Source organism: Phalacrocorax aristotelis, chromosome 1 (assembly GCF_949628215.1).
Source record: "Phalacrocorax aristotelis chromosome 1, bGulAri2.1, whole genome shotgun sequence".
NCBI classification, from domain to species: domain Eukaryota; kingdom Metazoa; phylum Chordata; class Aves; order Suliformes; family Phalacrocoracidae; genus Phalacrocorax; species Phalacrocorax aristotelis.
This window is the reverse complement of record NC_134276.1, coordinates 146,895,761-146,907,766: the sequence shown is the minus strand read 5'-3', so window position 1 is coordinate 146,907,766 and position 12,006 is coordinate 146,895,761. Positions and strand designations below refer to the sequence as shown.

The 12,006-nt window shown below is 41.9% G+C and overlaps 1 protein-coding gene across 3 annotated transcripts in view; it reads left to right on the top strand.

Annotated features, from left to right (window-relative positions):
• Positions 1-238: 238 nt before the first annotated feature.
• The window catches only part of AEBP2 (AE binding protein 2), a 53,787-nt gene continuing 42,019 nt past the window's right edge, over positions 239-12,006 (top strand). For 2 of the 3 annotated variants that reach the window (XR_012663777.1, XM_075114614.1), the window contains exon 1: positions 239-1,014. Coding sequence is in view for 2 of the 3 variants with exons in the window: in XM_075114614.1 (XP_074970715.1) it covers positions 380-1,014 (635 nt within the window). In the remaining variant the exon portion in view is untranslated. The remainder of the gene's footprint in view (positions 1,015-12,006) is intronic. The other variant, XM_075114624.1, reaches the window with a different exon arrangement.

The following is a 12,006-nucleotide window of genomic DNA, read 5'->3' as shown; positions in this document are numbered from 1 at the left end:
GCGGGCTAGGATCCCCGCCGCCCAACCGCCGCCCCGCCCCGCCCGACCGTTAACGCCCCTCCCGCGCGCCGCCTCCCTCACCACCCAGCGCCAGGGGCCCGCCGCTCCGCCCTCCCCGCAATTTTTGTCCGCAGGCGCGTTCCGTAGCGCGTGCGGCGGCGCGGGCTCCTCCTCTCTGCGGCTCGCGCCGCCGCGCGATTGTGCGGGTGAGAAGGGCAAGGGGAGGGAGCTGCGGGGTTGAGGGGGGAGCGCGGCCGCGCGCGCACCGGCCACGCGCACCGGCCACGCGCACGCCCCCGCCGTTGCCGCCGCCGCTGCCGCCGGCGCGCGCGCCCGGCCCAGCTCAGCTCGGCTCCGCTCGCAGCGACTCGCAGGCGCCATGGCGGCCGCTCGCAGCGACATGGCGGAGCCGGAGGGGCTGCTTCCCGGTGAGGCGGCGGTCGCTGCCGTCGCGGCCGAGGAGGAGGAGGCTGGGGCTGGATCCTCGTCGTCGCCTTCGTCCTCGGTGGCGGCGGCGGCCGCGGCGGAGACGGAGTCGCTGCTGCTGCTGAACGGCGAGGCGGAGAGCATGTCGGAGCCGAGCCCGGAGAGCGCTAGCCAGGCCGGGGACGGGGAGGATGAGGAGGAGGAGGAGGAAGAGGAGGAGGAGGAGGAGGAGGAGGGCGGCGAGGAGGAGGAGAGCAGCCTGGTGGGGAGCAGCAGCACAAGCAGCGGCTGCTGCAGCGACGAGACCCGCTCGCTGAGCCCCGGCGGCAGCAGCGAGGCCGACGCCAAGGAGGAGCCCAAGGGCCCCCGGGGCAGCCAGGAGGACGGGCTGGGCCGCGGAGGCGGCGGCGGCGGGGGGAGCAGCTCCAGCAGCGTGTCCAGCGGTGGCGACGAGGGCTACGGCACCGGCGGCAGCGGCGGCGGCAGCAGCGGCAGCAGCAGCTGCAGCGCCACGTCGGGGGGCCGGCGGGGCAGTCTGGAGATGTCCTCGGACGGGGAACCCCTCAGCCGCATGGACTCGGAGGACAGGTCAGTGCCGTGCGCCTCCCGTCCGGTCCCGTCCCCCCGCGGCCGCCGCCCACGCCTTTCCCCAGGGAGCGGGGGGTCCCGGGGCCGGAGGCCGGCGGGCGCCATGTCCGGTCGCCTCCCCGCCTCGCAGTGCCGGGGGGGCTCGCTAGCCAGGCCGCCTCTCCGCAGGGAAGAGGCCCATTTTCACCGGGCGCTGACCGCCCTTCGCCCCGCTCCCGGCCTGAGCGGGGGCTGTCAGGGCGGCGGGGGACGGGGGGCAGCCACAGGTTCTCTGGCCAACTTGTGCCGGGCGGGGGGCGGCCTGTGGCGGCGCGGCGGGCTCTCCGCCCCCGCCGCGGCTTCTGCTTCACCAGGGCCCCTGCGGGGCCTTGCCTGCTGCTTTTGGGAGGAGGTGGCGCTCCCCCCGCGCCCCCCGGCCCGGCACCGGGCGGCAGGTAGCCTGGGGGTTTCTGGAGCTGCAGCCGGCATCGTTAAGCGTTTTGGGGAGAGCGCTGGAGCGGCCCCCGTCGCGACCTGGGGACGGGGCGCTGCCCGTTCTAGTGGCTATATGTGGTTGCTGCTGTCCTCAGGAGCTGCTGATGTTTGTCAGATGGTGCTTTTGGGGTTCTTTAGGGTTGTGTTTTGCACTAACGCACGGGCGGAGGGTACCAGAGCTTCAGGATGGGAAACGAACTGTGGATGTGTTTTTACCTGCACCCGGCACCAGGGTCTCGGCACTGGAGGCAGAAAACCGAGTGGTAACCTCTTAAAACATAACTGGGAGAAAAAATATAGTTTAGTGAAATGAAAAGGAGACCAGCCTTTCCATATTAGGTCTGCACAAGTAATAAGCATGCACAGTATTAAGGAGGGCTCAGTAATTTGAGGCTCAAAATCATCTTTGGATGAGTTCTGTAATAGTAAATGTAAAGATTATTTCTCAGGTTTTTGTATGTTAAAGGTATGCATCCGGTCTTACTGAGACTTTCGATTGATTCTTGTGGAAAGGCACAACCAAATTCTCGCACATGGCTGAAGTCTACCTCTCAGGGCTGGTTTAGCCAAGCATTTCAAAGAACATGGCTTATGGAGTGCTTTCTTGGATGTTGTGTGCAACAGTTAAATTGACAAAGTGGAAATAGGATGAAAAATGGAGATAAGAGCAGTGCTAAAATGCTGTAGTCCTTTTACTAATTAGTACTTTCAAATAGTTTCAGAAACTTGTGCTATTTTTTTATTCTAATTTAACATTAAAAAGTATCAGACTTCCTTGTTAGAGTTACAGTTAAGTAACAGCTATAATTTTGTTTTTACTTTACTTTTGTTTCATTGTGAAGGGTGAAGAAATTACATGGTTTGGTCCAGAAATGTACTTGGAATACACGTTAGATCAAATTCTGTGTAGCTATACGAATACTCATATTCCAGAAGTGAGGCATTGTTAGATCTAACCTCAAGTGTTAAAAACAAAAAAACCAAACCCCTCGTGAATTGGTTCCCCAAAACTATGTAATTTGCTTAAAATTCTGAAGGCAAGAAAGAAAAAAAAAAATTCAATTTTTGGTCTCCATCTGGCTTTTAAGACCCATAGGAGTCACATTTTCTTTCTTCCAAACTTGTGCAGATGGAAAGAGATGGGTGGGTGTTGGAGGCTTGTTTGGTTGGCTTGTTTTGTTTTGTTTTTTCAAAAGCTGAGATTTTACATGAAATTGCATGAGAGTAAACTTCTGGAAAAAAAAAAAACACCCCGGGTACATAATGGACTTCTAAGATAATAGTTTCTTGGTTTTCATCGAATTAAAATCTAAATTGAATCCTGATCTTATCTGAGTGCATGTCAATTTGTGGGTTGAGGAAATAACAGAAATAACTTGCAGGGGTTTTCTGGAAGTACAGCGTCATTATGTCTTGCGTGTGCACTCCAGAGCTAGTGTGCTACTTTCTCTCTGTCATTGTTCTCACGGTTTTCTTGCTGTAGTCACACAGTTAAATCTGTGTGTTCTCATCATTGCTTCTTTCCAGTACTATTGGTACAGACTCAATTGCAGGAGTGGGACTCTTTGTGTTTAGTGGTTTGAATAAGGATTGTGCTTTGTTTTTAATCTTTTCAAAGTTTTATCTTGAACTTCCAGGCTGAAAACTTGGGATGCTGAGAGGGAATTTTGTGCTGAAATTTCAAAGCCTGCTTGCTGAGTTGGGGAGGAAAAGACCTATGCTACCAAGAGTGTAATTTTTTTTTATTCCTGCTGATTGAAAATTTCATTTTGTGTGCACTCCTTGCTGCACCATGGTAGAATGCTTTATTATTTTTGCTACATGTAGTCCAGCAAGTCACTTGCTTTGACCTAGTGATCCAAATGATCGCTGCTGCTTAGAAGCCAGTCACAGTGTAATCTTGTGCCTTTTAGATGATCAGACAGAGAATCAGAGCATTGCAAAAGGTAGCGGATGTGCTGAAGAGCTGAAGAGTATGTGAGGTGGGATGGTGAAATTCCAGGGAGGAGCTGGGAACAGTTCAGGCTTACAGGTGGAGGTACAGGTTTATGATAGTATATTAAAATCCTTGGACTTAATCATTCATTGATTTGGTCACCTCTGCATTAAAATGTAAATTCTGTAACTATTGGAGAATGATATTCTGTCTTAAGTGATGTACTGTACAATATACTATTTCATATAAAACTTCATGACCTTTGCTGGCTGCCTGTGTCTCTGAAGTCCTACGGAACCTGGTGTCTTGTTCACAACGTATTGTAGGCTAAGAGTACCTGGGGGAAGGAAGAGAGAGAAGAGGAAAGAGAGATACTGAACTAACATGCTTGAATTTACAGTCCCTGGGTTAAGTGAGAGGAAGCTGATAGAAGGGTGTACTTGGTAAAGACTCTCCTGCTGTAGGCAGGTTTGGTAACATTCAGATCGTGCCCCTAGGCTTGGGATTTTTTTTCTTGTTTCCTCTTTAGAAAATTTGAATAAATAAGAGGGTGTGGTGAGAGCACCTGAATTCCATGAGTGATCAAAATCTTTTTTCCCTGTGCATGGTCTTTATAATTTCCCACAATTATCAATGTGTTATGTTTTTTACTTTTTGTTTTAGTGGTTTCAAATATAAAATCACTACAAATAAAATGGCTGAACAGGAAAATCTTGCATATGATCAAAATATACTGTTCAGCAACTTCTGTTACCAACATTTTGAATGTATTTTGAGAGTATCTGCTAATAGAATAAATAATTTGGGGTGGTACTGTAGGAAATTTGGAAGTATTTATATTTGTTCCTTGTGTTATAATATTGAGTGTTGTTGCCCTGAAACTTAGGGTGAATTTTAACCAGCTATTTCTATGCACACAGACAGACTTAGTACTTTGTTAACACACATATTTATCTTCTTCCCAAAAAACCCAGAAACCGAAAAGCAAAACCCAAACTGATACCTAGGATAACCAGGTGGCATTTTCGGCTCAGTGGTATTAGTAATGAGAATCGAGTGCAGTAACCCTAGGACTGGTAGGCATCTCATTGATCTGTAATCATTCCAGGTTTTTCCAGGGAACTGTGTTAAGTTCCCACTGCTGTGCTAAAGTTTTCTACTTTTGAGCAAGCTCGAATCAGTTGGCTCAATAATAACAGGCTGCATTCAAGTCTAGTTATCCTCCAGATTTACAGTTAAAACAAAGACTATCAGCATGTGAATGCTGGTAATTTTCTTGTGCCTTTCCCTAACTTCAGACATGTGCTGAAAGGATGGACGTGTTCCTTCAGAGTTTTCTGGAGTAGCTAGTCTTATTTGAGTGCTGAGAAACACCTGATATGACCTTAAAAGTTAACTGAACGATTATTTATTCTATAAGCACGAAAAGTGACTGAGTTTAGCATTGGGCCACAGGTACTGAAGCAAGACATTAGGCAGATGCATGGATTCAGGTATAGATCAGTTGATCTGAATGCAGTGAAGATGCATCTGCAGCTCACTGATGTGTTACTGCTGAACTACAATATTAACTTACAAACACTTAGTGTTAGATTACTGAAATAATTTATTGTTTACTGGAAAGTTTATTATGGAGCTATATTTAAATCTGAAATAGCTTCATTATCAGATTTTGCTTGATTTAGAGAACAGTGGTAGATCTTGCAACTGTGATACGTTTAGCAGAACTATTAAGTAGTTACATGAAAGGCTTTTTTATTCGCCCTTGTGAATTTGTCTTGCATCTTTGTACTCTCACCTAGATAGTACCCCTGGTCTTCTGTTCTTACATCATTGTTACCCTTCTTTAGCAGTTTATCCTTTGTTTCCTCCTCTTACTGACTAGGCAAGAAGCACTGAAAAAAAGTTTCAGCTGAAACTTATCAGCTCTTTTGCTGACTGGTATATAAGTGCTGATTGATTAGCTGGTAGGTCCAATGACAACCTGTTACACTTGGCCTACGTAGTAATCTTTCCCTCAGGCACAGCACTAATTAATGTCCATCTTTTTCAAAGTCCGGGCAATTTTCATGTAACTCGTAAGGCTGTCTTTTTTCTTTTTAGCCTTTTCACACTTACTGTTATTCACCAACAGAATTGGTTATTGGGAGGCACTGGCATACTCAATAATACCCAAGGAAGCTTTTAGCTATCTTAACCATATTAGACTTGTAGAAAGCTTCTAGAAATGTTATTCTCTTCCTGTGTAGTAGGGGTGCCGTTTTGAAAACAGACTTTTCAGAAAAGTTTTTCATTAATGAACCTTTTTGTGCTTTAGATTGTCAGGTTTGTTCATTTTATCGAGTGAAATGAGGCAGTGTGAAACTAACGGGTTGAAAGATAAGAGATTTTGATGTGAAAAACCCAGGATCTAGGCTGAGTTTTTTTTTAAATGTCGTTGAAAATGAAGGCCTTCTCAACCTTCAATATGTATGCTGATTTTTAAATATTAGTTATTTAAAGGTTTAAATATAGTCTTCATTTTTTCTAGTTTTTAAACTCTTAAAAGTGAAGAATTTTCAAGACTAACTAGGCAGTGACATGTGAATTGTGCAAGTTATGTTTGTGAAGGCAGAATAGTAAATCTGAAATATAATCAGGAAGGCACATGGTACTAATAGGTATGCCTCATATATCCATGTGACCAGATTAAAAAGTGCTTCAGGCCTGTCTTTGCTGTATAGTCTCACTTGTTCCTATCCAGGAAGTGAAGAATCATTCATTAGCACTTATGGCAAGGTGGTTAAGTCGTTAAATTTTTTTTAGTGTTTAATTTCGACGTGTCAGAGTGGGCTATGTAGAAGACTACCTGAGATTCCAAAATTCTGCTGAAAATTATATTTGCAGTGTTTCTGACTGCATTTATTGTTGCTGTTATTTGCTTTCAAATTGCAAAATAAACCCCTTTTTTTCTGTAATGGTTATGTTCAGGCCTTTCTGGCACTGAAGAAAATAGCTTTTGATGGGAAGACAAAACAACCCAGAAATTTTGTACGGCGAGTATCTTTAGTAATAAAGCTGTTGGTTGGTATAATTGAGTGGTTAACATGAGGTCTTTTTGTGAACTAGATGAAAGAGCTTGGTATAATGAGCTGTTATACTTAATGTAATGTACTAAGATGTAAATATACTTCATAGAATTTGAGAAAAATATTTTCCTATTCAGTGTAAGAGAAATGGTGTTGCTTTTATGTTGGATTTGTACATCCACACAGGTCTATGTGCATTTTGTTTAAGTTTGTGATTTCGTTAAGTCTGGTAACTTCTGAATATGAGGTTTGATTGGTGGGTTGTTTCAGGGAATTTCCTAGGCAGTAGTGGGAAGAACTGTGTTGGTCTTCTGTTTTTTTTTTTTTTTCTTTCTTTTGGTCTTTTTTTTTTTCCTTTTCCACTTTCCAATTAAGTTAAACTGAGTGTTAATGCGCAGCCTGAACATCCATTTGGCAAAGATGTGACATCATGCATTTCTAGAGTTGGTAACAGAACAAACTAACTTTTTTGGATGATGCAGTGGAAATGTTCTGCCATAGCCACTCTTAGATCTGCACAGCTTTCCAATAGCTTTAATATATTTACACATTTTTTGAAAACCACTACCCAATTAGAGAATAGTGGTGGGGGAATGAGCAGTGTGCAGAGCTAGCATGGAAAACAGCAGTGTGGAAGTACATCTAGAACCCATTGCATGGGGGTAGTTGTAGAGCAGTTTATTATTGGGTAGGAAAGTGGGGGTCTGGCACAGAAGGGAGCAGATGGAGCATTTGAGATGGGACTAGGGGTTTCTGGGAAGGGGGAGACCTGAGATACACACAGAAGACTTTTGGTATAGGGCCTAATAGCCTGAGGAAAAAATCAGCTTAACCCAAAGGAAGTGCAAAATTGGTCCCTGCTGTAAAGGAGCCAAGTTATTGCAGGGAATCCTTGAAACAGGTGGGAATGTAATCTCCAGTTAACTTATGCAGAGGAGGAGAGCAGAAGACAGTAAGAAACTCCTTTGTGTGAACAGTGCGTTTTATCACTCTCCCAGTTGCTATTAAAAAAATGTGATGTGACTTGCAGAAAAACAACAGTAATTTTGGAAGATTCTTTGCAGTAGAGGTTTCTTTGTTTTCTATTTATGTAACTGGTTCCTTTTTATAACTTTATGCATTCTGTCCAGAGTTCATGTTTAGAATATGAATTTGTTCAAATAAATCTGTTTTTAGAAAACAAAATATAAATACTACATTTTATGCTTGCTATTTATCATGGGGTTTGATGTGCTAAGATAGTGTTTAAAATTGTCAGATGGTGATTTTGTAAAACTAAAAAAACCCCAAAAACAAAAAAAACCCTAAAACCCCCAAATAATCAGGGGCAAAAAAAATTGAAGTCTCTCACTTAAGATACTGGTGTACTTTTTTCCCTTCATGGTGGCGAAATGAGTTAAAAAAAGACCTGGGATTTCTTTTTTCCCATATGTAATTTTCTTCTCTATGCTAGAATTTAATATCTTAAATATCTTTTGCTAAACTTGAGTTGTTAATGTTTAATGGATATGTTCTTTAATAGAGGGTTACTTAGGGTATATGCCAAGATATTTTGTTAGTGATACAAAAGCAAAAGTTCTGTTATGGTCTTGGAAGTCCTGTTGTCACCCTGATGCACTGTGGAAGAGTGCTGTAATTCAAATAGTTTGTGTAGTGTCGGAGTAAAACAAGCTTAAGTTGTCTGAGTTGAGAAGCTTGTAAAAGACGAGATTATTGGCACATATAGTGGTAGTATAATTTATTAAATATATTTTTCCTACAAAAAAATTTAGCATAAAGGATCTCCACTTACTTTTAATCTTAATGTTGTTCCATGCAGCAGCTTGTACAAATTACCAGTTGCCCTGTAAAATTGCAGTAAAGTCTTTGTTTTGATTATTATAATGTATTATGCTGTAATTATAACTTAAATTTCAAATAAAAAAATCTTAAAGGCACAAAAAAAATTTTCATTACATACACAATAAACAGAAACAAACTTTTTTTCATTTTAAGTAAAACTACTACTGGCAGATCTTTATGTAGGCTTCCTTAGGAGGCTAACTTGTCTAATCTGCAACTTGCCATGCAATTTGTACAAGTAGTAGTTAATTCAGTGTCCAGCACAATAGGAATCAGATCCTAATTTATGACCTTTCTATTATGAATTGAGGCAATTAGTGTGAGTTTTACATTGCTGGTTTGTCTGCTTTTGATGTCTGGTTAATTCCTGAAGTAGCAACTATTCACTGAGGTATGAACAGGCAAAGCAGCTACTTCATAGAATGTTATCCTATCTATGTATTTTTATTCTCTATTAAACTGAACCTATACATGATGGTAACTGAAACTGGAGGGTTTTTTTAGGCTTTGGATGGGAGTTTTGCATCTATCTTTGGTCACTTTGTCTTCTGCTCATTTTCCGAGTTCTGTGTTCTTGGGGTGGGGGTGAGGTAAGGTATCCTGAGGATGGGAGGGTAATAGTTATAGCAGGTGGAATATCCATGCTTGAAGGCTGGTAACTTCCAGTGTAAATAAGACTACTTCATATTGATTATGGTTCTCAGAATAGAAAGCACAGTTAAAAAAAGAATTAATTCTGGTGGTTCTCTAATGGCTGAATGTTTCTCTTAAGCTGTGCAAGTAAACATAATGTTTTATCAGGAAAGACTGAAAATTATGAACAACTTGTTGCTGTTCCCTAACTTTCCAAGGAGATTAACAAGTTGAAGATAATGTGGTTCATAGAAATGAAAGTCAGTTTATTTTTGTATCTTTAAGGCAGAACCATTTACAGTTTCTTGATCTGTGTAATCCTTTTGCATGTGTAGTCTTTGTGCTGTCATATCACAAGGCATGCATGTTTAACCTGATCTACACTCCCACTGCTCTTCTGAAATTTTGGCATTCCAAGTTTCTTTATTGTGTTACCTGTTCTCTGTATGTTACAAATCCAGTGATAACCTGGGTTTGTGTTACGTAAATATTATGAGCCCAAATATTCTAGGACTAACAATCTAAATAATCAAGGTAAGTGATCCAGGAGAGTGGAAATGGCACTAGAGAGGTGGTGATTCATAACATGCTTTCTCAGTCTTGTTTTGTTTCCTGTGCATGTTTGTTATTTTAAGTTCCTTAGATTTCTCTGTCTCAAAGAGCTTTTCTACCTCCTCCGGTTTTATATTATCAGTCTGAAGTGTTTGCAGTGTTGCTCCCTTTTCTGGGTATTTATACCTAATCTAGACATAGCTTTACTCTGAAATAAGATGCTGCTTCAAAAAGCATTTCAAAACAAGTTTTTAAATTTTATACAGCATGACAAGTGATAACATTACCTCCCTTGGCTGTTTTATTTTCCACAGTGGTGATTTCTTAGTAGTCATATAACTATATAGATGTTCAATAAAGAGTTTTGGAGATTTGTTTAGATTGATTTATGAATACTTCTTGCATCTTGTTCATTTTGACGTTCATGTTAGAATAACTTAATCTGTGTAACGCATAGGTTTGATGTCCAAAAAAATGCCTAAGTGATTCAGAAGCACAAGTGCTTCCAAGTGAGTGGGTACTCTCTTAAATCATGCAGTTTTGGAAATCAGTATATTTTTCCTTTATCTAGAAGTTTTTTTATGTTGCTTTTACTTATTTAAAGGTATCAAGAACCTGAAGGTGCTTCTGGAAAATGCTAGGCCACCAAACACTGCTATTTTCCTTTTCTAGTGCTCTTAACTTTTCAGTATGTTCTCTCTTGCTCAGTTAATTCTCTGTCACTTTCATGAAGTAACTGCTGACCATATGCAGGTTTTGCCTCTCCTATTTTTTCTCCCTTGCCTCTGAAGAGCCATGGAATCAGTTGTGTTATTTGGTATCAGCGGTCTTTGTGGATAGGAGCCGCAAGAGCAGATGTGAACAGAGTACTGCCTTTAAAACACAGCTGTGGACTTTCAGTTCATGTAGTTCTGCCTTATTGTTTTTATCCAGGTATTCTAACTTCTTGTTGCCATGTGAATTATCTTTCTTTTGGGCAGCTGTTCAGTGTTCTGTAATCTGTTTTTGTTCTGTCTTTGTTTTGGTGGTCATTTATCTGCATACACTATTTTTGTTCTTACTGGTGGAAGACTTTCCTGCCTTCAGAAACCAATCATTTAGCAGTCATGAAATTATTTTGGATACTTTCTATTTAAAGACAAATAGTTTTCCCAGGAAAATGATTAATCCCCCCACCCCACCCCCACCCCCCCCCCCCCCCAAAAAAAAAAAAAAAACCAAAACAACAACAACCACCCCCAAACCCTTAGAAATTCATGTAGCTGAAGTTATTTTCTGTCTACTTTGAAGATTCTCTCTGGAAACTGTAGGAACTCTGAAGCATTATGGCATTTCCATGCCATAATCAAACTACATCCATTAAAATAAGGCAAAATGATTTGCTTGTGGAACAGAAATGCTTGATTTGGGGAATTAAATTGATAAATCATGGAAGCATAGTAGTAGGAGTATATCTGTTACCAGTGTGAATGCATCATGAAATACCAAATTCACGAAAGATGGGGAGAGGAACGAAAAAGATCAGGCAAATGTAAAACTTTTCTACTCTGTTGCTGGCTATGGTGCTTGCACATGTTTTATGAACTCTTAATTTTTCTTTGGATCTGTTTAAACCTCACTTTTTTTAAATTGGCATGATCATTTGGAAAGCATAAAGCAAAGATTAATTCAAATCTTGGACACCTGTGTATAGCTGCCTTGAGCACTGCATTTTATTGCATACTGGTACCCTGATGCAGATGTTCTGTTATAACTTCATAAAGAGATTGGCATTAAGTTTTGCTTAATATTCATTGAAGGTCAGCAAAAGTTAAATCTTAATACAAAACCATATGAATTAATTGTACTGCTTTCATTTTGGAACTGATGTAGTAATTTCTGTTGATCAGGTGCATCAAGTTCAGTTGTAGCATTTAAATTGTTAGCTCTTGGAAACGATGTTTGTCCTACTTCAGTTTCACAGCCTTGGTCTGCAGTTTGTATTGCTGGGTGGAACATAAAAAAGTTAGTCATGTGATGCTTCTTGGAGAAGATACAGTGGCTCCCATGTTTGGAAGTGATGAAGGTTTAAAAAAAAGAAAGAAAATTCCTAGAACAGATGGAGGAGCGTCCTATCAATGATGAGAGCTCAGAGTTGATAGCTTGATCATTTTCAGGCTTTGTGAGGATTTATCTTTGACCATTGATTGCATTAGGAACTAGTGAGTGTAAATCACGTTGAATTTGGTGGCCTCAAAAACCTGTAAAACTGCTAGGTAGTCTGTTGTTTTTGTGGAACTAGTCCATTGGCCAGAGCTGTACAGCAGAGTTTTCCGCATCTTGTCTTGAAAAGGAATTGAAGATAGAGTAATGGGCAAACTTGTGAAGCTTTAGTTTTCACTCTTGACTTTTCCTAGTGAAATGAAAATAATGAAGAGCTGGGGTATGTCACTAGGCATGTAATTCCTCTCCCCCCCCTTCAATTTTTGTTCTGTTTTGACTTGGCAT